At 42.7% G+C, this 25,443-nt stretch overlaps 1 protein-coding gene and 1 long non-coding RNA gene across 2 annotated transcripts in view; both read right to left on the bottom strand.

Moving 5' to 3' along the window:
- Ppm1h (protein phosphatase, Mg2+/Mn2+ dependent 1H) overlaps window positions 1-13,980 on the bottom strand; it is a 276,682-nt gene extending 262,702 nt beyond the window's left edge. Inside the window, exon 1 of the mRNA XM_031350264.1 lies at window positions 13,316-13,980. Coding sequence (XP_031206124.1) covers window positions 13,316-13,560 — 245 coding nt within the window. The 5' untranslated portion in view covers window positions 13,561-13,980. The remainder of the gene's footprint in view (window positions 1-13,315) is intronic.
- Window positions 13,981-14,482: 502 nt separating this feature from the next.
- On the bottom strand, window positions 14,483-23,210 carry LOC116076378. The gene is made up of 3 exons (XR_004112922.1): window positions 22,901-23,210; window positions 19,403-19,475; window positions 14,483-14,603 (listed from the first exon to the last, which is right to left on the bottom strand). It is a non-coding gene; the product is annotated as an uncharacterized LOC116076378 (long non-coding RNA).
- Between the last annotated feature and the right edge of the window lie 2,233 nt (window positions 23,211-25,443).

Raw genomic sequence — 25,443 nt, 5'->3', positions numbered from 1 at the left:
TTTTATATCAAACAACTTTTATAATACTCATTTTTATTGTTACAATATTTTATAAATTTTAAAGATTACAAAAAAAGATATTGTAAGTATTAAAGGGGGGTCTCTGGAGGAGTGGGGGTACAAAAGGGAAACAAGAATGTGATTTAATTCTATTTACTTAAAATATGTTCTTAAATGTTAACAAATTCAGATAAATTGAAATCATGTAACTTTTCTCATCATAATGCAATAAAAGTTTAAAAAAAAAAAAAAGAACCCATGCGGGTACTTAGCAACCATCTATAGCCATAGTTATAAGTGAGCATTAGTACTATTATTATTATTATATCTTTATTATGTCAAGTAAGTATAAAATTCACCCTCAGAAAACACTTCTAAGTATTTAAACTGTAGAGTCGCTTAGAGCAGCGGTTCTTAACCTGTGGGTCACAAGTCCTTTGGCAAGCCTCTGTCTCCAAAAATATTTATATTATGATTCATCAGAGTAGCAAAATTATAGTTATGAAGTAGCAATGAAGATAATTTTGTGATCAGGGTTCACCACAATAGGAGGAGTTGTATTAAAGGGGTCACAGCATTAGGAAGGGTGAGAACCACTACTATAGAGAAAATTAAGTCAGATATAGTGTAAAAAAAAATATTATGAAGCCAGGCAGTGGTGGCTCACACCTTTAATCCCAGCACTTGGGAGGCAGAGGCAGGTGGATTTCTGAGTTTGAGGCCAGTCTGGTCTACAGAGTGAGTTCCAGGACACCCAGGGATATACAGAGAAACCCTGTCTCAAAAAACCAAACCAGACCAAACCAAACCAAAACAAACCAAACCAAAACAAAACAAAACTAAAACCAACCCAACCAAGCAAGCCAAAAAAAGACAGAAGTGTAAAATATACATATATATATATATATATACATATACACACACACACATATATATTATAAATTTACATGCCAGAAAAACAGAATTGGCCTGTCCTCTCCAGGAAAAGAGAGCAGCCAATAGGTACCTTGATCCCCTAGCCCTAGCAAACAATGTCTATTTCCAAGCTAAGAGGTTACAGGCCAAGATATCTCGATTCATCCTGAGCACTATTCACCTTCCATCCTAGAGTCTTTATTAAAGAATGCTCTTGGATAACTGTCACTTGATCAGCCTCTGGCTGGAAGAATGACTCAAGTTTCAAACAACCCATTCATGATGAAATTAAACAGGGACATAACAAGAGACCTTTTCCAGGTTAACCCCAGGCAAAGCTCTCAGTGACATGAATGCTGAGCCATGTAACAGTGTTTCTTAACCTTCCTGATTGTGACCCTCTGTAACCCTCCTGCTTGACCCTGCCTGCCTCTCATAACCACACCTCTCTGCCCACTTCCTGCTATTTGCCACGCCTCGTTCCTGGTTCCAGTTACATTGGAAGTCCCACCTCCACAGAAACAAAAAGAAGTCGCTGATTGGGCCGGCATGCTGATGAACCTGTGGGAGGGGTTTACTTCACCTTTTCTATCTGTTGGCTTGTTACAAACAGGGCATTAAATGGAAGATGACTGGGTGATCACAGCTCCCGTTGTCTAATTTTTGAGATCCTCCCACGTGGGTAAGATTAATCATGGCTAGCCCAACTTTTCCTGACTCCATATTCCAGAATAACCCTTCCCTAACATTGCTGCTGGGCGGCAACAACCCTCAAGTCTAAAATTATTTTCGCTGCTGTCTCATAACTGTAATTTTGCTACTGTTATGAACTGTAATGTAAATATCTGTTTTCTGATGATCTTAGGTGTCCCCAGTAAAGGGTCATTCAACCCCCAAAGGACCATGTTGAGAAATTCTGGCATGGAATCTAAGGACTGAGGATGCATTTGCAGGGTACTAATGATGCAGAAGTCTAATGTGGGGCACCCCCTCCCAACATCAAAGAAGGACCAACTGTTAGTGGTTTTTCTCATTTGAAAGATCAAAACCACTCAGTCCAAAAATTTTAATTATAATGGAAAGAATAGCATAGTTTAAAGTAACTGGATTAAGGAAAATACATATGTAATAATTTCAAGGTTGGGCTGAGTGACAGCACAGTCAGCTATATCACAAAGCAAATATAGCAAGATAGGAATTACAGACTCTAGAGACTAGGGCTGTGAATACTAGTACGAACTGGCTTCATTTCATTTTCTATAAGTGTCAAACTTTTTGTAAGAGGCTAAATCCTGGTAGTTCACATCTTTACTTCTAGTACTTGGGTGGCAGATGCAGGAAGATCTCTCTGAGATCCAGACCAGCTGGATTTCTCTTGTGACACATGAGATCCTGTCTTAAAAAGTGGGGCAGGGGGGAAGAAGTTCATAAGAAAGCACTGGGGAAAAATATTACAAAAAAGGAGGTGGCAGGTCCCACGGGGACAATAGTCAGTCTGGAAGGCAACACACTGTGTTCTTAGTTTGACCCGAGGGACTCAGAGTTCAGAAGTGCAAAAGGCCTTAGCATTCTCTAAGACAGTTAACCCAAGGTTTTATGGGTCCATAAAAAAATTTGAAAAACATGGGCAGTTTCACAGTGCTTTCGTGAAAGTGTTAAGTACTTCATTTAAAAACTGTTCTGGTGCCTGAGACTGTGTGCCCCAGCACTTCTGGCTGCCAAATGTAACCAACAGTCAATGATAGCAGATGATTCTATTGATTCTCTTGGCAAAAGGAAGATAATCCTATGTTGGTTCCTTTCAGTATTTTGGGAATAGGGTTACAAAAAGAAAATGATGGAAACTACAAATCCAATCCCTCTGTTTTATACGGAAACAAAAACAGAAAACAGAAGCCAGAACTGTGATGAACTGAAACACTAGCTATCTCTACAATCCCGGGTAAGGGCTTTACTCCAGACATCAAAAGTGGCTGACATACAGCCCATCCAGGAACAAAACCCAGGCTACACACACAGGAACACAGCTCCCAGCAAGTCACCCGCCTAGCTGGCTTTTCAGTGGTGATCTGTTAAAAGATCACCATTCTCGGCATCTACAGAGACTTTCCTGAGTTTTGATGTTAGGCATTCAGCCACACTTGTGAAATTCTAGTTTAACACAAGAACATAAGGACATGCAAATTGACCACCGCTGCAAGACTGTCATCTGTGGTCCTATTTTCTCATATCCAAATAGACAGCATGAAATTTTACGCAGAAGACTGCGAAACAAGCCATTTTCTTCCACATGCTTTTCCTATATAGAGATTCAAGATCCAAGACAAACAAAAGCCGCCACCATCAAGCCTCAGACTTTAAACTTACTGAGAAAACCTGTGTGCATACAACAAATATAAACAGCTCATCAAATTGGACCCTTATTTAATGGGGAGAAGTGGCATAGACCTTGGGAGATTTACAAAAAAAGAAGAATTTACAGAAGATAAACCGCCTTTCAGTTTTATAAAACAGACTAGAACTGCCTAGGAGACAGAAGAAAGAAATAATATGTGGGATGTGTAGTCCTATGGAGGTGAGGATGTGAAGTCCTGAGGTTTGCCTCTGCCTTAAGAGCTGCAATGTATTTGCTGATGTGCATTAGAGAATCATTAGGACAATTCTTCAAATTGCGTGATTTCCATGGGCAGCCCAGGTCTATCCATTCTGGGGTAGAAATTAATGATAAAAAGAAAGGTCAAGTGTATAACATGTGTGTGGTCCATAGGCCATGAACCCCAGCAGAGAGATGAATGCCACCCAATAGCATTTCATTCTGGGATTTTGGCATGTTACTATTTTACTATTCTTTTTGTAACTCGATGGCATGATTCTAGAGCATGAATTTTTAGATGACAACATTCTGTTGCAATGTCAAAAAGTTGGACATGCCTGAAGTTCCCAAGGCCAATATAAGAGCAGACTGAAATAGATAACATGGACACCAACCTGAGTTTCAAGACAGGGTAGTAGTTACATTCAGACACAACTACACAATATTTCAGACACTATTTGTATTGGAAAAAGAGCAAGTGCACACAGAATAAAATATTGAATTTTAAAATTTCATCTATTGATAAGCACATAACAGGTTCACTGTTTAGTGTTGATTTGCAAATGTATAAAAATGAAGTCAATTTACTTTCTGATCTACTCATATACATCTGAAGTAAATAAAGAACTCTAGTGTCTGTTACTAAAGGATGTTACTATAGTAGAATGCTCTGAATGGTCATCCCAGTCTACATTGCCACCCCCTTCCTTCTTTACAACGAGCTCCATTTCGTGTGACACGGTCCGGCAGCTATGCTGGGATGTGCTCCTTGCTCTCTGGTCACAGACATGGAAGCTAAACATGGACCACTGATACAAGCTGAACTAAATCCAGCCTCTTCCCCAAACTCCAGGGTGGAATGATGCTTCATTGGCATGTCCTGGTGGCTTGCTGGCACGGACAGGCAGAGGTGAGACTAGTGAAGGAAAGAAAGAGCACCTGGTCTGCTCCTGGGTGACTTCTGGATACAGAGGTGCAGTGCCTAGTGGAGATCCCCTGATCTACCGAGATCGAGATGACATGGTCTTCTCTCTAGCTCTTCTCTCCTTCCTTACCCTACAAAGCTGTGCTTCTGTGGCTTGTAACCAAGAACACTCAACAGCTAAAAAGCTAAGACGTTTATTATAGTACTTTGAAAGTTTGAACTGATACTAAATAGAAACTAACAAATGGAGATCAAATATGATTATGCAGAAATTAAACTTTGCAACATAAATGAAAAAAAAATATACAGAGCCAGATGTTGAACATGCTGTTTAATCTTGTCAGTTTGATGGGATTTAGAATCACCACGGAGAGAAATCATTAGGTGTGTGTACCAGGGATTATATAGATTAGGTTAAAAGAGGTGGGGAGACCCTCCCGCCCCAAATGTGGGACTGGCTTTCCAGACTAAATAGAAAGAAGGAAGCTATCGGATCCCTAGCTCTGCTTCCTGACTGCAGATGCAATGTGGCAGCTGCCGGGAAGGAAGCTCCTACTGCTATCACTTCCACACTGTGATGGGTTCTGTGCCCCGGAACTATAAGCCAAAACTAACCACACTTCCTAGAGTTACTTCAGTTTCTGTCAGAAATCTATGTCTCACCAATTAGAAGAGTAACAAATCCACTTGCACTATGAGAAAAATGCTGCAAGCTAATAGGCTAAAGGTTAATGTCCTTAATATATAAAAAGCTCTTATAAATAAATAATAGTTACCTCTAAAGAGTAGACAAACTATATAAACCAGAAAGAATCATCATCCAAATGGCCAATAGATGATAGATGATATAAGCTTATATACGTATTTCATTTCACCAAGCTCAAGTTTAATGAAGTGCTTCTCGTCTTTTTGACGGTTAGCAAACATCAAAGGCTTACTGCTAAATCAGTTTCCAGTCATACATTGCTGACCATAGCATGAAGTGGCCAGTCTGATAGCATGAATAATAATTATGAATGTGCACGGCTTCTAACCAAGCTCTCCACATCTAGAAATTATGCTTAAGAAAATAATTAGAGGAGCAGAATAAAATTTAGAAGCTTAAATGGAAATCCCAGATGGGCCAACCAGTAGTGATTCATTAATACAAAGCCTTCCACTGAAATATCAGGTGCCACTCTGGATACTGACTTATAGATGAGTCCAATATATACTCAAAAAGAAGACACCTTCAAAAGCATGTATAAATGATCCACTTTTATTAAGATATAATAAGTCTGGTTCTATCTCACGTATTAACAATAGTTATTGGTTTTACAATTTCACTTTGTTCTCTATAGCTTTCAACAAATTATGTATCATTTGAACTTTTTAATAGTGTACTTTACAGTTCTATAACTTGTTCTTTTGTTAGAGGTGGGTAAGAATGTGTGCAATTTACAAATAGAAAGGAAAGAAATATTTACAAGACAGGTCAAAACCACCAAAGGTGGGAGTGAGACCTGGATATGGGTCTTAAGTCTGCTGCTTAAAAAGCATGCTTGCTGTGCATGAGCTTCCACACCTGTGCTGTGTGCGCTTGATTACGTTCACACGGATAGTACACGGCACAGAGCATGCGCACAGGGACATCTGGCTCTGTAACTGCTGCACTGAGCAAATGCTAATGCATCTAATGAAGCAGAGTGGTAGTGGGGATATGGAAATGGGCCAAGCGAATCAAAAGCTATCCTCGTGTTACTTTCAAAGTGCCTGTGATAGAATAAATTAGAAAGCTGGTAAACCCACTGAAGGGACCACTTAGGGAAGGCTCCTCAACTATTGCCCCGACACCAGCTTATATGATTAGGTTTGTCTGGCATCACGTACGCACTCTGCATGCCGCCCACAGTCAGAATGGAACCACGGTAACAACCTAAGGTCACAGAAGCAATGCTACGAATCAGAACCAAAGTGTGGATATTTAACTGCAAGCCTCCCTCCCCACTCTTTCCTTCTCCCTATTTGCATGGGTGGCAAATACTCTGCACTTGATAAAGCTTTTAGTTAGGCTGCTCTAAGTCAGTGGTTCTCAACTTTCCCAGTGCTGTGACCCCTTAATATAGTTCCTCATGCTGCAAAGACCCCCCCGACCATAAGATTATTTTCTTTGGTGCTTCTTAACTGTAATTTTCCTACTGTTTAGAATCGTAATGAAGGTCTAGAGAGATGGCTCAATGGTTAAGAGCAGTCAGTGCTCTTAACCACTGAGTTCAATTCCCAGCAATCACGTGGTGGCTCACAACCATCTGTAATGAGATCTAATGTCCTCTTCTAGTGTCTAAAGACAGCTACAGTGAGTGTATTCATATAAATAAAACAAATAAGAATTCTTTTTAAAAAAGTATCATAATGTGAATATCTGTGCCTTCTGATGGTCTTCGGCCACCCCGTGAAAGGGAAGTTCAGTCTCCAAAGGGGTCATCACATACAGGTGGCCCCCCACTGCTCAAGTTCTCAGGGTGATCTTCACCTCCATCCTGTGGTCTTAGCAAGAATCCTGCTGAGGAAGTTTAGGAGGGACTCTTCAGCCTTGCTAACTGATCAAGCCTGCATGGCAATCTGCGCTGTCTAGCAATCATCCTTCCAGGTCAGGTCAGTTCACTGACTTTTGACCCACTGACCCACTGTCAGCTCCCCAGCCATCGGTTGGCCCAGCTACGCAGAGCTGACCGGAGGTGCTATCTATGTGTCAACAGAATGCGTCGGGACCCTTTCTCTTTAAGGTGGGTATGTGTAAAGGTCTTGGGACATTTGAGAACAGTTAATCACAAAACTATTTGAGGAGAAAATAATTTGTTTCCCTTGTGTGACCTAGGCACTGAGATTTGAAATTTGAAACCACAGCAACCCAAAGTCCACTTCTGGTGTCTGCAAATGTGATAGTTCTTGGTGTGACTTCACAGATGGTCAGAAAGGGCAGGGGTGGGCGTTGGGCAATGCTATAATGCACATGATGACTATGTCTTATTACAGGACGGACTCAGCAGAGACCAGCGCCTGCCGTACAGTAGGAAGGCAATGATGTCATCGTAGGGAAACCAATGGAAGCAGATGAATGATGTTCATTTTTCAAAAGAGGGCATAACTCAAGAGTGAAAAAGCCCATTAAATTAGGCAAATTAGAAAACTCAAGACACTTTTAAAAAATTTCTACCAAACACTGAGAAAACTGTCTTGAGCAATAATGGGTTTGAAGCAAACAATCCTGGTCTGCAGGGTTAAGTTACCAAAGGGAGCTGCAATTACCAAACCCAGAAAACCTGGTGTGGTAGAGAAATAGTATACATGATACTGCCTATCCAAATAGAGCTTTATCACAGATAAACACACCTGTCAGAATGGCTTAATCCAGTTCCAGAAAGCATTAGGAGTCTTGGTAAGAAGGTGATGTATCTGTCTACAGAAGTTCCCCGCCCCCATTGTACACAACCAGGAGCAACACCTTGGAATGAACTTAGTACAACTTTAGATGTGGAAGCCTTTTAAATGTCACCACTGAAACAGAAAAAATAGCTGCAGCCACTCTGGACTTCTGCTTACCTGCAGGTATTTGTTACAGACAGGGCAGTTTAATGACAGCCCTCACCCACCTGCTTCTTCTCATCCTTTTCCAACCAGAGTGGAAAGCAAGCCTTCAGGTTCCTTAGTTGCATAGATTGAACAGGAAGTTCCAAAGCAGGAATCCACAAAAAGGGGGGTCTGGAAGAAAGGGTGGGTGCAGGGGAGACCAGAGCAAGAAAGGAAAAAAATGTCCGAGGGATTTCAGAGCTTCAAAATAGAAATGGTTTCTTTATCATTTCTAGGACTGGGGCACAAAATGCTATTTGATATTACTAGGACATGACCACCTAATGGTATTTATCAGTAGCTGGCAATACAGGTAACATTGGCTGAGAGGTGGAGTGCCCAACAGATTCGAAGACGAATTCAAATACCTGAGTTGCTATCTGGATTTTAATAATGTTCTTTCACCCAAAATAAAATTTTGTATTTCTGTACAATTTAGAACTCTATGGGACTCAAAGAACTTACATAATGTTCATTTAACAAAAGTTCTCAAAGCAATGTTTAAGACAGCTACACAAATGGCAAAATGATACAACTGTTATTATTGAAAAATGTATCATTAGTAAAACTTAAAGAATGCTTAATATACCAAATAGTGTTTCTTAAAGACACTGGCTAGGTCTTTGCAGTTTAAGGCACAGACTCCATGCTTGCCATGTCTGGGGCTGCCATTCGTGCTTTGTAGAAAAGTCAGACACATTTTTAAAAATAGTTTTAAAAGAGAGGAGAACTACAAAGGAAAGAAGGTGGAGGAGGAAGGAGAAGCCACCATGGGTTGTGTGAGACATAAAAACATGGTCCTGAGGGCTGGCCAAATGGAGTTAAGAGCAGCCCAGATGAAAGAGGACTCTAGCATGGCTGTCCTCTGAGAGACTTTATCCAGAGGCTGACTTAGACAGATGCAGACACCCACAGCCAAACAGTTGATGGAGCTCGAGGACTCTTATGGAAGAATAGGAGGAAGGATTGTGACCCTGGAGGGAATAGAAATACCACAGGAAGATCAATAGAGCCAACTAACCTAGGCCCTGGGGCTCTGAGAGACTGAACCATCAACCAAAGAGCACACATAGACTGGGCCTACGCCTCCCCACACATATGTAGGAGATGTGCAGTATGACCTTCATGTGAGTTCTGAACAACTGGAGCAGGTGCTGTCCCAAAAGCTGTTGCCTGTCTGTGAGATATGTTCTTCTAGCTGGGCTGCCTTGTCTGGCCTCAGGGGGTGAGGAAGCTCCTAGATTCGAAGAGACCTGATGTGCCAGGGTGAGGGATATCCAGCAGGGAGGGGGATCTCTACCTGCTCAGAGGAAAAGGGGATGCGGATGGCGGAAGGATTGTGGTAGGTGTGACAGGGAGTGGGGCACTAAGAGGGAAAATAGATAAATAAATCTTAAAAAAAAAAAGTTTAAAAAGAAAGATTCTAACCCATTAAAATGAGCTGACTTCAGGCCCCTGCACCACAGGAGCAACCGATGTGGCATTTGAACTTGTGGAAACAGAGGCAAGCTGTCCTATAGTCTTTAGGCCAGACTGGGGCTTCCTTTCCCCTAGGCACTCTCCGGGTAGACCTCACAGGCTCAGTCAGGCTAATTTCAAAGCCAAGTTTCAAAATGCAACTTGCTAATGCATGTTTTAAAAATACTGCATTAGCTTTAAAGAGCTTCATGACGTGGCATATGCCCCCTAATCTGGTGCAGTGGTTCTCGACCTTCCTAATGCTGTGACCCTTTGATACAGTTCCTCAGGTTGTGTGCTCACCCCCAGTCATAAAACTATTCCTTTGCCACTTCATGACTGTATTTTTGTTACTGTTATGAATTATAATGTAACTATCTGATGTTCAGGATATGATATTGACCCACAGGTGAGAATAGCAGACCCAGTGGTTACATTGTCCCCCACAGTAAGAAACTCTTCAAGGAGCCAGAAAATCCCATTAGTAAGTTCCAGAATAGAGGAAGGTCTTCAGTCTTGGCACCCTCAAGACTTACAAGGATTGCTTATTGTGGATTCTCTAACTTAGCCACACAGAGTTTATCTCTACTTAAAAGGGATTACCAACAAATGACAAAAGTAGACCATTTTCTACCCTGCAAAATGGTGGGTTGTCAACTTTCCTGGTCCACTGGTGTATGTGTGTTTGTATATGTATGTGTCTACATCTACGTGTATGCATATGTCTATATATGTATGTACAAATATCTTTAGCCTTTTGGTTTTCGTAAGTTGTCTTGCATGGTTTTGAACTCACTCTACCTCAGGTAGAACTATCTACCTTGTTACTGTTAGCTTCCTGGGTAGTTGAGATCCTTCTGCCTCAGCCTCCCAAGGAGCCGGGAGGACAGCCTGTACCACAAGCTCTAAGTTTAAACGTTTGTTGGAGACATAAATAAAAGACTAGGTTCAAAAGCATCCCTCTGTTTCCACTAGTTAAATAACCTTCCCATCTATTCTATCCCTCTCAGGAACCTTCTAGAACAAAGAGGATTTCTGCCTCCCAGTTTTTCCTCTACAAACAGTAAGTGACTTCTGCTCAGCCTCCAACCCCAAACCCCTCCCTTCTTTGTTTCAGCCATTTTTATCATTTAGGATGCATCTTTGAAAAATTATCAATTTTCTTTATAATAATTTTATCATATCTATATATAAACTTTATAAGTACAAAAATTAAAAAAGAATAATATAGCTCCGAGGTTTGAGGACATGCTATATTATAGTATCTCATAAGAGTAGTTGTGAGGCAAGAGAGATGTTAGTGATATTACATTGTTAATGTCACATCCTGGGTCAGATAGATGTGTCATAAGTTGAAACTCTGGAGAGGGAGTTTGGCGTTATGAGCCCTGGAGTTGGACCCTCTGGGTTCAGATATAGATTGTACTAACACGGGCAAGTTGCTTAGTTATTTCACACCTGTGTTCTCATCTACAAAGCAGATATGATAAGACTATTGTGATATGTAGATGGCCTAATATAAATTTGAAAATACTAAGGAATGTGCCCAGAATTAATTATATTAGCATTATTATTACTACAACACAATTTAAAATTATGATGTTCATCAGGAGTCTGAGGAAGGACGGACAGGAATTCTCTGTGGTCTGGGATACCCAGTGAGAACATGTTCACAGCACTGTCTACAGTAGAGGGCTGTGAGGAAATGCAATTCTACCCACAGGGACTTGGAATGATGCCCCTGACATAGTGTTTCATGAAAATGCTACAGAGTAACACCGACTAAGAGCCTGTTTCTGGAAGAATACAGAGGTGTTTGTAGGTACATCCAAACACAGTTGGAAAAGCACACGTCCCAAACATTGAGTTCCTGGGGCCAGGGATAGAGGTGAGAAGATGGTTGCATGAATAAACATGCGTGCAATATGTCCATAACTAGTGTTAAAAACAGAAGCCTTTATGGTGGCTCTTTCACACTTAAGAGTTGGGCATCTCTCCACATTCTAGCCTAGGATAAGTCAGAGTTCTTACAGACAAGGAAATGGGCTCTGTGGGAGAAAAAAAAAGTAGGGCCATTCAGCTTTCTATGGCTATTTACCACTGAAGAGCTCTTTCTTTTCTTTCCTTCACACATTTGTGAGGTTTCTCCTTCACTGTGCCTTGCTAGCCCCCACTGTCAGTGATGCTGCTTGCTCACTCCCTCGCTCCCTCGCTCCCTCCTTCCCTCCCATAATCTCACCATTTCCCAGTGCATGACCCAGACCCTTAGGTGTCCATGCTCACACAAACCTCCACTGCTTAGGAGCTTGGCAGGCACAAGGGCCTCCGCCTATACAATTATGAGGTCATACACCTCCAGTTGCTTTAGACCTTGCTATGGGTCTAATGGCTTTTGAACTTATTTTTTCAGGCAAGGAACTGCTGGCATGAATTAGCAGGCACTTCTCCCCGCCTTTAGGTTTCGGCTTCCTCTTGAAGGTTACAGGCTGTTTCGTTCCTCCTGCTCCTTTTCTTTCTCGCTTGTCTGCCTATACACCCACCTGCCCACTCCGCACACCCAACCCTCAAGCTCCTTTCTTCACATGCCAGTCATCAATCTCCACTTATATACACAACCCTGCGGAGTCACGATTACAGGATGATGCGGGAGGAAAAAGAATTCAAGATTCTAGGCAGACTGATTTGCAAGCCACCTACTTCCTGCTCCGGAACTCGCTCGTAGGGAACCACGCCTGCTAGGGGGATCTGGGCCACCAGAACCGGGTCAGCACGAAGGCGCCCAGGCTCAGGGGAAATTTATTGGTTCCTGGATGAACCAATCAGAGAAAGAGAGAGAGAAGCCATGCATAGGTTGGGGATGGCTAAGATTACAGAGAGGATGATAAAAAAAAAAAAAAAAAAAAGGACAGGTGTGCAGAACACCGGGGCTCAGAGTGATTTCGGACCCACAGTCTCTAACCTAGGGATTCTGGTCTAGATGCCCTCTTCTTTCCTAGTCTTCCGGTTCCACAAAGCTAAATAGTAAATTTTAGGTGGGAGAAAACATTACTTATCCACGATGCTTATTAATAGTCAATGGAGAAGTAGCCGTGGAGTCGCAGAAGGACAAGGAAACCATCTCTCCACGTTCCATGCCCGGTCGTTAGCCTAACTCAGTAGGTTTTGTTTTGTTTTGTGTTTTAATAGCAAATCACTCCGGAGCTCGAGTAATCGCAAAAGCTGATTACTAAAATGCCGTATTCGACACTCGGAGTAAGTTTCTATCTCCCCCAGGACTGTGGGAAATGGTAGTGGCATTTACTAGTCTCGCGGCGTTCACAACCTGCTATAAAGCCCAAGGAGCTCACAGAAAAACCTTACCGCGAACGTGCGGTCACGCGCACCAAGCCGGCCGCCTGGGGGAACACGTCCCGCGAGCATCGACCTCACGCGGGGGCACAAAGATTTCGGGGTGGGGGTTGAACACCGATACAGGTTTTCCTAACATGTTGCAACTTCAGCATAACTGTTTTGCCCGCTTTCCTACAAAAGTGTTACAGACCCCTTATTATCAGAGTGGTCCAACCTCTGCGTTCCCACGGTCCTGCGCCGTTGCCATTCCCCTCTGTCACCCACCGCTTGGTCCGAAAGCCCACACCCGGGGTTTGGGGAGGAAGAGAGGGAAAGGGAACCGGCCACTGTAAGCGAAGAGGCTCTCGCCGAGGCCTGGAGGCCAGAGTCAGCGGAGAACCCTAGTGCCCAGAAGCCGGGAGAGGAAGGAGCTGGAACGGTGCGGGGAGGGGCCGCGAGGAGAGCGGGGGCGCCGGTGCACTCACTCTGCGTAGCCGGTGGCCCAGGGCAGCCGCCGGGTCTCCTTGAGGATGAGGATGGGACGGGCGATGTGGTCTGCGCTGCATTCCACTTCATCCTGAGACAGCCCGAGGAACTCCGGCCGCCCGTACGGGAAGCGCAGGGGCAGGTCCGAGCCTCCGCAGCCGCTGCCGCCGTGCTCGGAGCCGGAGCTGCCAGCCATGATGCCGCCCATGAAATTGGCCACGGCAGATTTCACCCGAGTGAGCATATTACTCCGGCGCCCGGCAGCCGCTGAGCGAGCAGGAGGCGGCGGCCGGCCGAGGCGCAGCGCGGGGCATGCAGGCTGCGGCGGGCGCGGGGCGCACGGGCGGTGGGGACGCTGGGACGCGCGGCTCCGGGAGCTCAGTGCTGCAGGGGGCCGAGCCCCGGCTTCCCCTGCTCCCTGACGACGACGCCGCCACCTCTCCCGGCGACACTTCCGCAACCGGGCGACATGGAGCGGGCGGGCGGCTGAGAAGGGACAGCGAGAGCCCCGGGAGCGGCTGGCGGGCGGCGGCTGGTCCCTTCCCCGCCCCCCCTGCGCCCGGCTCCTGCGTGCGCCGAGCTGAGCCCACCCGGCGAGCCCGCGGACCCGCCGCTCCTGCTGCCACGGCTACCGCCGTCGAGTCATGTGATGATCAGGCTGCACGGGCTCCGGCTGCGGCTCTGGCCCAGCCTCAGCCCCTCCCCTGCCGGCCGAGCACTGCTAGCTAGGAGACCGTGACCTCAGGGAGAAGACGCAGCCGGGCCTGGTCGGTACCTGGCGAGGAGGATGGGGGGCGCTGTGAGCTGGTGGCTGGACAGGTGTTAGGGGCTGTCACATGGTCTCAGGCAGCTGGGAGAAGTCAGAAGAGGGCTAGGTGCAGGGAGGAAAAGTGCCTTTGACCTCCGGAAAAGAAACTTGGAGAGGTAGGTGCATTCGTGGTGGTGGTGGGCGGTCTCCCCTTTCCAGCGATGGAAAGGAGTAGATCTACCCAGTGCTGGCGTCTTCACTACACTATGGGGGTGCAAGGATCAGTTGAAGTTTTCCTCTAGGCAGCTAGACAATCACTCTTCTTTTTCTTTGATTACCTCTACACGTGTTACTGTCCGTGGCACACACCTTGTTTCGCAGGTGGACTGCTTTAACTCTTTAACAAAAGATCTCCAAGAAGCCAGGAACGTGCCGGGTTGTTTAACAAATGTACACAAGCTCTTTCCTCTAATCCAGCGACAGATGCATCGTTACTACTGCGGTATTTTAACCGCACAAAATTAAGGGCACGTGGAGAACTAAAGAAAAACAGAACACAGCCCCTGAATTAAATGTAAACTTAAAAACAAGCAGGAAGCTTATAATAAAATATATTCTGGTGATCTTATGTTAATTTAAATGTCTTGAGAATAATAAATGTGCTTAACGTTTGTTAAATACTGGTTTTGCTTCATTAAAAAACAACTCTTGCCCTAGGACAGGTTCCTTTTAAAACTGTTTTAAGTCGTGTTCCACTACCTAGCATTTAAGACTACAGTTTGTGCAGCTCAGCTCTAAGTAGCTCCCTTAGAACTGCAGGAATAGTACCGGAACACAGGCCCTTATCCTTAGAGAGGGCGATGGTCCAGCTGCAGGAGACTGGGGTGGTCCAGGTGCTGGAAGAGAAGTTCAGCACTCCCAGGTAAGAAACCCTGCTCTTAAGCCTGCATAAACTCCAGCCATTCCTTTCTTCTGTACCTAGAATCACCGTTTTGTTGTTGTTGTTTGTTTGTTTGTGTTTTGGCTTTCAAGACAGAGTTTCTCTGTATAGGTCTGGCTGCCCTGGAACTCACTCTGTAGACCAGGCTGGCCTTGAACTCAGAAATCCACCTGCCTCTGCCTCCCAAGTGCTGGGATTAAAGGCAAGCGCCACCACTGCCTGGTCCTAGAATCCTTTTCTAAAAAAGGTATTTCCTCCCCTTGGCTGGTTCACTTTAGATAATCATGGCAGTGTTTTAAATGTTTACTGAAATACCACTACACTCAATGCATTGTTTTTCAAAGTTAAATTTACTTATTTTTATATTATAAACATTGGTGGTTTTCCTGCCTGCATGTCTGTATGAGGTTGTCAAATCCCCTGGAAATGGAGTTACATAGACAGTTGTGAGCTGCTATGTGGGTGCTGGGAATTGAACCCAGGTTCTCTGGAAGAGCAGCTAGCGAGTGCTCTTAACCACTGAGCCACCTCTCCAGCCCTCTCAATGCATTATTTTAGTATTTTTTTTTTTGGTATCAAACACATGTTAGTTTTATTTTAGTCCTCTTCATCCTTGTAATTATAAAATGTGGGTCAAATGGCTGGACCAACAGCTCAGCCATTTAGAGCACTGAGTGTTTTTCCAGAGGACTATGGTTCAGTTCCCTGCATCCACGTGGTGGCTCACAATCTTCTGTCAGGGGATCTTTTGGCCTCCTCAGGCAATGCCCTGATGCAGTGCCCAGACATACATGCAGCCAAATTATCCATCCACAGAAAATAAAAAATAAATCTGAAATGAAAAAATTTTAATGAGTCAGGTTTTGAAATGACACCAATTCAGTTCCTTCTTAATTTTTGCATGGCTAAGCTGTGAACTTCTGAATGGTGAATCTCTCACTGTACATGTTTTGTCTATACAAACTCATCACAGGCTCTGGAATCCTCTGGTTCCAAGATAAGCTTAGAGCTCCCTTTTCAAGAATTTCTTATAGTATACTTAGCTTTTAATATGATTTAGATGTTTCAATAATCATGTTTTGTTGAGCTGAGTTTAATATGAGTCTTCACTTTACGGTCTCATATGCTTTAGTATGCATATGAAACTGGATTTTAATCAAACTTTACTGTTTGATTTTATTTTCAATTTCAAAGTAGTACCTGGCCATGGTATATTACAAATAAATACAATCCAGTGGTCCAGAACTGTAATGAAAAAGTAAAAGATTCTTTAATCTTCCAGAGTCTAACCACTTTTGATACTTTCCATAAGCTTCCAATCTCTTTCTGAAATAGGATGTGTAGCACAATTAAAATTGGAAACATTAGCAAGATTAGTGAAGTAATCCTTTAAGAAGTTATTCTGTCTCCTTACTAACCTGATTATTACCTGTCACGGCACAGCGCCATTTTTAATTTAAGGCGGGAGAGGGGAGGTCAGTCGTTATTACTGTTAGAGGCACCCCTAAAAATAAGAGCCTTTCTCATGGACTACATATGCCACTCCAGAAAAAAAAAAAAAACTGAGCCGCTAGATTCAAATTATACAGGGGTCAGGAACTGAGAGAGCCTACTTCGCTTGTTACACACTGTACGGAGGGTGGAGGTCCCGGCCTCTCGTGTTTGCAGACTATTCATTTGAGAGAGACTATGTTGGGATTTTTTTTTCTTTTCTTTTTTTTTATTCTTTTAGTATAGAATAGAGTTTATTCAGAGCATGGGGAGGGGAATCAAGAGGGTAGTAGAGTCAGAGAAAGACAGGGGGAGAGACCTTTTTCCATCTCATTTTGCTTTGTTTGGGCTCTTTTTATTTGTTTGATTTATTGGTCTTTTGCTTGTTTTATTTTTATTTTTGTGTATGTGTATGTTTCTTTTTTGTTGTTTGTTGCTTGTTTGCTTTAAGAGATAGGAAGGAAGAGAGGGAAGGTGGAAGAAAGGGAGCGAGGGAAGGAGGAAAAGCAGAGGAAGAAAGAGAGAAGACATAAAGCTGTGTGGGAAGGAGATAGGGAAGGGGTGGGGAGGATCTAAGGGGAATGAAAAAACATGATCAGAATATACTGAATGAAAGTGTTTTTCAATAAAAAATATGAATGTAACAAAATTTACTTAAAAAAAATCTTTGGGGCCGGGAGGTGGTGGTGCACACTTTTAATCCTAGCACTTGGGAGACCGAGGCAGGCAGATTTCTGAGTTCCTGGACAGCTTGGCCTACAGAAGTGAGTTCCAGGACAGCCAGGGCTACACAGAAAAACCCTGTCTCGGAAAACAAACAAATAAGCAAACTCTTTGGGGATGCCCAATCTTTTGTCTTCTCTGGGCTTTGTTGGATGAGTGGCAGTTGTGTTGAGTGGCTGGAGAGATGTTTCAGCAATGAAGAGCACTTGATTTTGCGGAGGACCTGTCTGGGTCTGATTTCCAGCACCCACAGGGCAGCTCACAACTTTTTGTATCTCCAGTCCTAGGGGATCTGCTGCTCTCTTTTGCATTCCATGGACATGAGGCACACACATGGTGAACATTACACGCACACAGGCAAAACATTCTTATCCATAAAATAAAAATGAATAAATCCATAAGAATTTAATGAAAAGAATACTTTTGGTATACATATTAAATATATAAATATTCATAAATATATACATATTCAAATATCTATATATAAGTTCTTCTGTAATATTCAAATACATAAATATTCAATTAGATCATGAAATTTGATGGGAAAAAAATCCTTATATTTGTGGTGTCTACACTATAGATGAGAAAAAAAATACCCTCATATCATAATCAGTGTAGTGCCATACTGCATCTTTAAAAATAGTCAAGTAGGTCCCAAGTTTTCTTTCTTTCTCTCTCTTTCTTCCTTCTTCTCTTTAAAATATTTTTTCACACATTATGTTTTTACATATTGTGGGGTCACAATTATATCAAAATATTATTTTCTCAGCAATCTTGAACTATGTTTCAAACTCTTGTATCAAATTGATAAAGGTTATGTATGTTTTACTCTCCACAGAACTTTGTTTACCCAATATGTTAACCTGTATAAAACAGTTTACCTTAATCTAAACTTGCCACAATTTTTCATTTGGAGTCTAAGTTATGATTTGAAACACTGTTTTTTTTTTTTTTTTTTTTTGGTTTTTTTTCAAGACAGGGTTTCTCTGTGTAGCCCTGGCTGTCCTGGTACTCACTCTGTACAACAGGCTGGCCTTGAACTCAGAAATCCGCCTGCCTCTGCCTCCCAAGTGCTGGGATTAAAGGCGTGCGCCACCACTGCCCGGCTTGAAACACTGTTTTGATGAGTTATGTTTTTACCTTGAAGATTGGTGTTTTACTCAAATGAATGGTTAAGTCCACTGAAAATGCTGATTCAGTAAGCCAGCTTTTTCATCATCAGGACCTGGGACAGATTTTATTTTTTGATGCCATAAACCAGTTGGCAGGATATCACAAGGCACAAAAATCTTCTTGATATTTGGACCTGACTTTGTTGTCTTCTGAAAAGTGATGTCACCACAGGCAGTATCAATAATTTGACAGAATTCTTTGAGCTGACCATGATTAACACCTGGACCTTAAGAAAGTCAAAGACTCGGTGATTTGCATAATACCCACTTGTAATGCTTTGAGGCATACACTGCTCTACTATGCAATGTTGCCTCATTAAGTATGAGTCTTAGGCAATTACATCATCTTCTATTAATTTTATGTCTCTCCCATTTACCCATTGGTAACTCTACCAGATATGGATATGCTGGCATAACAAAAACATACAAAATCACTGCTCTGTGTGAGGCTCTTGATTTAATGGGTGTTTTACTCATACTAATGAAGCCATGTCTTCAGCTGGGTTACATTCGTCATCAATGCCTCTAATAAAAATTCAGGTTTAGGTATTTCTTCAGCACGAGTGCAGACACCCACTGCCAGAGCACAGGTTTATCATCATCTCTCTATTCTTACAATAGACTTCCCCTTCCACAACTCCTATGGCCATTGTCTGGTGGGACAAACTGATTTTTGAAATAGCTGCCTCCATTTTCCAGGGCATATTACATCTGCCACATTATGTGTTATTTAATAAGTTCACTATTACTACAGGTGTTTGACTTTTTGCTATTAGGGAGTCTAACACCTAACCTATTTTTCAATTGAGCCTCAGTTGCAACTTAAAAATATATTGTAGAGAAGATGTTTTTTATGCACTTATACTATTTTGTCTTTATGACAATCCTTGGTAGACACCAAATTTGACAGCATGCTTTTGCATATGTTGTCTTTCTAAATCATAGTCTTTGAAACATGCATATAGTCCTGAAAACATGCACAGTTCTTTTAAAATGTAAGCGGGACACTTACTGTTTGAATCTTCCCACTTTTCATTGAGAAAGCTCCCTTCATCCAGAATTTTCTTTGTTATGGCTTCTGTTTTCTGTTGAGACATTGTCAAAACAATCTGGGATTGAGAACTAGATAAACAATAAGTGTGCTGGCTGGTTTTGTGTCAACTTGACACGAGCTAGAGTCATCAGAGACAAAGGAGCCTCAGTTGAGGAAATGCCTCCATGAAATCCAGCTGTAAGGCATTTTCTCAATTAGTGACCAAGGAGGAGGACCCAGCTCATTGTGGGTGGGGTCTGTTGGTCTAAGAAAGCAGACTGAGCAAGCCATCATGAGCAAGCCAGTAAGCAGCACTCTATGGCCTCTGCATCAGCTCCTGCCTCCATGTTCTTGCCCTTCTTGAGCTTCTGTCCTGACTTCCTCCAGTGATGAGCTACAACCTGGAAGTGTAAGCAGAATAAACCCTTTCCTCCACAGCCTGCTTATTGGCCATGGTGTTTTGTCCCACTAGCAGAAACCCTAAGATGCTCAGTGTTTACCTTTGTTAGGAAAATTAGTTGAGAGAAAATAGAAAGCCAGGTTTGAGCCCTTCTGCCTTTCAGCTGTGGATGTGTTGGAAGTAGAGGGCTGTTTGTGAAGTATGGTGGGCCGTGTGTGAGGTGCCGCCTGGGTGTGGAAGCATCCCTCATAATTAAGTAAGAATGCTTGTATGGTTTCCAAATAACAGTAAATGAGACCATTTGATAAGTTTAAAGCATTATCACTGCTGTTCACTCACCAAGTCCCCACGAGTGCCTGTTACATTTGATGGTGCAGATTCTACTGTCTGCCTCGGGAGATGCCACACACCACTAGAAGTTATATGTGCATTTTGAGCAATGCTGCCACATGATGCCTACCTCAAAGTGTAGGCTTAAGAACTGTTAAAGTCACGAAAATTGCAAAAAAAAAAAGAAAGAAAGAAATAAAGAAAGAAAAAGAAAAAAAGAAAAACAAAGAAAAAGAAAGGAAAAGAAAGAAAGGAAGGAAGGAAGGAAAAGAAGGGAAAAGAAAAAAGAAAACCTTCATGTTTTCTGTAAATTAATTTTCTGTGGGCCTCATTTATAGCTATCCTGGGTCACAGGGGTTCACAGGTGGCTGATTGAACATCCCTATATTGGAGGATACATTGTTACTTGCTAAGTGTAAATATTCATCTGGAAACTTTCAAAGTAAGAGCAAGGACTTAGCAGTGAAGTTTTTAGGTAGGACATGTTTGGAAGTTGGCAGCAGCCTGGGTCGTGCTGTGAGTTATGTAGAAATTCTTTTTAACTGAAAACATTTTTATAAGAAAGACTGCACTATTACCACTCTTTTTCTAAACCTTTATGCATTGACTCCCCTTTCTAATGCTACCTATTCTCCACCACTGCTGCCATTTCAAAATCACTGCACTAGGGATTATTGTTTCAAGGTAACATTGTTACTAAAGTAGCAAGGAAGGTTGTTTTCTCAGTGGCAAATCTTTCTTTGTTCAGAAAAATGCTCTAGCTTTGCAAGAATTCGCAATCCAGCCCCTAAAGAGAGCTTCTTCCCTGGGGAGCAGCTCTTTTCTCCTGGTTCAGTGTATGGATGACAGCTGTCTTCAACATGTTGAAGTGCAAGATAACTTGCTTTGTCCTTTTTCGTCATTTGCTCTATTTTGAACAAAGCGAGAGTGATTTCGATGCTTGTCTGTAAATACATTAGGACAGTTGCTCCAAAACCAAAATACAGTCTCACATGTTATTCAAAAGCAGGATGGCATGATCCCCAGTTTGGCCCTTGTTATGAACACATCCTGATGTTAGTAAGCTAGCTCTGTCAGTGGTTTTAAAACTGGAATCTGCAATACACCTGGGTCATTGCCTCAGTTCTCTTCTAATCGGCTTGGCTTTGGAAAGCTGGCCTAGGGACACCCTCCTCTACCTATGCGGTGACAGCTGCCACTGTGGGCAACCCAGATCAGCTACAGCCTTGCTAGAGAAGTGATTGGTCCCATTTCAGACCTGCTGAATCAGGACCCTAGAGTGGAACTCAGTACCTAGTTTGATAAATCTTTTGAATAACTTTTCTACAGACAACTTGAGAAGCATCAATACACAGATAATGAGTAGGGATTTTAGATTGGTAGTATCTTAGTTTGGGTTTTATTACTGTGTAGAGACACAGTGGCCAAAGCAACTCTTATAAGGTCAACCTTTCATTGGGGCTGGCTTACAGTTTCAGAGGTTCAGTCCATTACCATCGTGGTGGGAAGCATGGCAGCATCCAGGCAGACATTGTGCTGGAGAAGGAGTTGAGAGTTCTAAATATTGTTCCAAAGGCAGCAGCAGGAGACTCTACAGGCAGCTAGGAGGAGGGTCTCTTCTGCACTGGGCAGAGCTTGAGCATAGGACCTCAAAGCCTATCCTACTCCAACAAGGCTACACCTCCTAATAGTGCCACTTCTGATGAACCAGGCATACTCAAACTACCAGTAGACATAAACATGTTCTTCCCACAGCTCAAAATATGAAATATATTTACATTGAATAAGATTCATTAAATGTATGTACTTGGAAATATATGACCTTATCTCATGTTTATGAGCTTATATTAGTGAAGAATCTGGTATATACTTGCCATGGGCAGATACTGAATTCTTCAGCCTATGGGAAGCTGTAGATATGGGTAACTGTCTGCTGCCTCCTGACCACCCTCCTAGACTGAGGTGCACAGTAGGCCATTTGTCTAGACATATCTTTCTGTCACATACTAGAAAAGAGAAGGACAATATTTAATTATGCTAATATAGATTTACATGTGTGATTTAAATATAGAATCATAGAAATATATATGAAGAACTGAATTTTTGTTAATGTGGCCACTATTTTTTTTTTAAATCTTGTTATCTTGTGTTCAAAATGGAGGGGAAATTAAATTGAAAATAAGCAGATTAGCAAGAGGGAATAGTTCTTTATACATGAAATAAGATATGTTCAGATGTAAGTGAGAAGCTTAGAAAGGCAGTTTAAGTTCAGAGTTTTTATATTAATTGAATAGTAGAGAGAGAGGAGATAGGGTGGGTAAGTGGGTTTCCTTATGAATAAAAGATGGATTTTGTTAGAACAAACAGTAGATAAGAAAAATTATCAGCCTTTCCTGCTTTTTCAAGCTTGAGTGATCTTCACAGCTGGCGTTGCCCACCCTGAGAGAGGTGGAGTATTCAGGACATGCTTCCTCAAAATGCAGCCCCTTGGCATTGGAGGACATGGATGCAGAAAGGCCAGATTCCTCTTCCAGCTGGCCTTTTCTTCTTGTAACATCGAAGAGGGATACATGGAGGAAGAGAACACATTTGTCTCTGAAGACCCAGGGGTGAGAGACCATATACAGATGGGAATTTGCCTGTCTCTTCCAGCTTAAGACCATTGGAGCATGGATTTCTGACCCCAAGGTTCCATGCCTACCATTTCTTTTCCCCCCATGTTTAACATAAATATTATATAGGCTTACCCATTTCTTTAGGTCTTCATTTCCTTATGAATTCTTCCCCTCCATGAATTTGGTGCTTTTCTCTTATGTATCTGCCTTTTAACAGAAGTCTGTTCATGACCTCACGAACTTGGGAATACACAAAGAGATCATTCTTCCCCCCACAGAGATAAATGAGAGGGTAGAGGAGAGGTCCTTTCTCCGCTCATTGTAAGTCCATGGACATGATCCTTATTTTGATAGATAGACTGAGAAGATAAAAGGAGGGTGCAAGTGATAGCTCAGCAGTTAAGAGCACTGGCTATTCTTGTAGAGGACCCAATTTTAGTTCCCAGCATCCATGTAGTGGCTCATAAACACCTAATTCTAGAGAGAGAGGATGTGACACCCTCTTTATGACCTCCACAGGTACCATCACACATGTGATATATATGTTCATGTAGGCACACACATACACACATATAAATAAGCATAAATTTTATCAATATGAGTTTTAGGTGATAAGAGTATAAATGAAGGGGCACAGAATCAGAGGAGCTCTGTGCTTTTGTACTAATCCTGAGGGATGAATATAATTGGACGAAGACATGCTATGATGGTTGCAAAATGGGAGGGACTTAGGACGTTTTTCTCATTTCCTCTGAGTCTTTGTATTCTTAAGAGAGTTCTTTCATTTTGACATAGCAAGGCACCTGTGGTTTGTGGGCCTTAGGACCTGCTTCAGGGAGGTCAGAGAATGATGTGCTTCAGGGAGAAGGATGGGAGGAGGTCATAGTGGCTTTCTGCTTCTGATACCTCTGCAACGTGAGGTGTATTGAGGAGTAGCAGCTTTCACTGAAGGCTAGACTGTTGCTTACAAATCTAACTTCCTGCATTGTTCATGAGCCACACAGCAGAACTTTGAAGGCTTCTCTCTACATCTGGTGAATCTCAAAATTCTTTGGCTTAAAATATTTGCTGTACCAACTCTCACATTGCAAGTGGGTTCCCACCCCTCCCTTTTTCATATGCTGCTATGTTGTTTTTAGTTTTACTGCTGAAACTAAAGTCCTAGACCAGAGTGTTAGGCTTAAATGTTCAGTGCCTGGGATCACATGTTATTGATTGATTGATTGATTGATTGGTTATTTTTGAGATTATAATTATATCACTTCTCTCCTTCCTTTCTTAACTTTAGAGCATTCCACATACCTTTCTCTGTTTCAAATCTCTTTTCCATTAATTGTTGTTTATGTATATATACATTTCCAATACACCCACCCACCCACCCCCCCCACACACGCACACACACACACACACACACACATTTCTAAGTAGGCCCTGCTCAGTCTGTCTAATGTCACTCCTTTGTATGCTTTCAGGGATGATCTTTTGACACCTGGTAGTCAATCAGTGTGCTCTTCCCTGGAGACCTTTTCTCTGGCTCTCAGTATTCCTTAGTTGTCTGTAGCTCTCTGTGTAGGGTTGAGGACTAAGTGGCCTTTCACCTGCCCCCTTCAGCATGTCTATTGTTGTTGTCCTTGTCCAGATCATGGTTCAGGAGTCATGTTGGTGAGACGTTATGGGTGTAGCTTCTCACATTGCTAGAAAACATCCTCCAAGAGCAAACTCCCGATCCTTTGACCCCCTTATTCTGCAATATTCCCTGGGTCTTAGGCAAGGAGTGTTTTGTAGATAGATCTGTTGGGACTGATGTCCACAGCTCTGCATTTTGATTGGTTGTGATTTTCTGGAATGGTCTCTTTGCACTGAGAAGGTTCCTTGATGAGGGTTGAGGACTGTATCTTCTTGGTGGCGGTGGGGGATGTTTCATTGGCCTCTAAGCCTTGCCCTGAGTATTCCACGGGCACCTCAAATTCATTATGTCATAAACCCCATGGCACTTCTTTATGTTGTCATCTCAGAGGATGACAGGACCATTCACTTCCTAATCTAGAAATCTGGGTGACGTCCTTCCTTCCTGCCCTCTCCTCAAACTCCTCTATCCTGTTATTACCCAGGTCTGTTGGCTCAGCTTTCTAAGTCGTCTTACCTCAAGTCGGCTCCACAGTGATAATTTGACTCAGCTCCTCATGATGCTAGACTTGTAGATCAGACTCTTGCTGGTGTTTCTGTGGAAACAGCTTTTATAGAGCAGAGGGCCCCTGGTGATGTTATTTCTGTCCCTATTTCAAACTCTGCAGCTGACCAGTTAGTTGAAATCCATATCAACCTTGGCCATCTAGTCCTTGGTTCCCTTTATAGACATATGTTAACCTCTCCTTCATCCTAGTAATTCTGCCCCCTCCAATGTTTCTAATTCGTTGCTAATATCTGACCCCCATGCCTTCATCCCCATGGAGTGACAAGCTGTTTTCTTCTTCCAAAAACGTTGCAAGCCCCCATCTCCTGTCCCTTCCACACACTGGGGATAAGCCATCAGTTCTGTATCCCTCACATCCCTCAGGAGTCAAGCCCCCATCTCCTGTCCCTTCCACACACTGGGGATAAGCCATTAGTTCTGTATCCCTCACATCCCTCAGGAGTCAAGCCCCCATCTCCTGTCCCCTCCACACACTGGGGAT

The sequence above is a fragment of the Mastomys coucha genome, unplaced genomic scaffold, assembly GCF_008632895.1.
Source record: "Mastomys coucha isolate ucsf_1 unplaced genomic scaffold, UCSF_Mcou_1 pScaffold4, whole genome shotgun sequence".
Lineage (NCBI taxonomy): Eukaryota > Metazoa > Chordata > Mammalia > Rodentia > Muridae > Mastomys > Mastomys coucha.
This window is presented reverse-complemented; position numbering and strand designations above follow the sequence as displayed.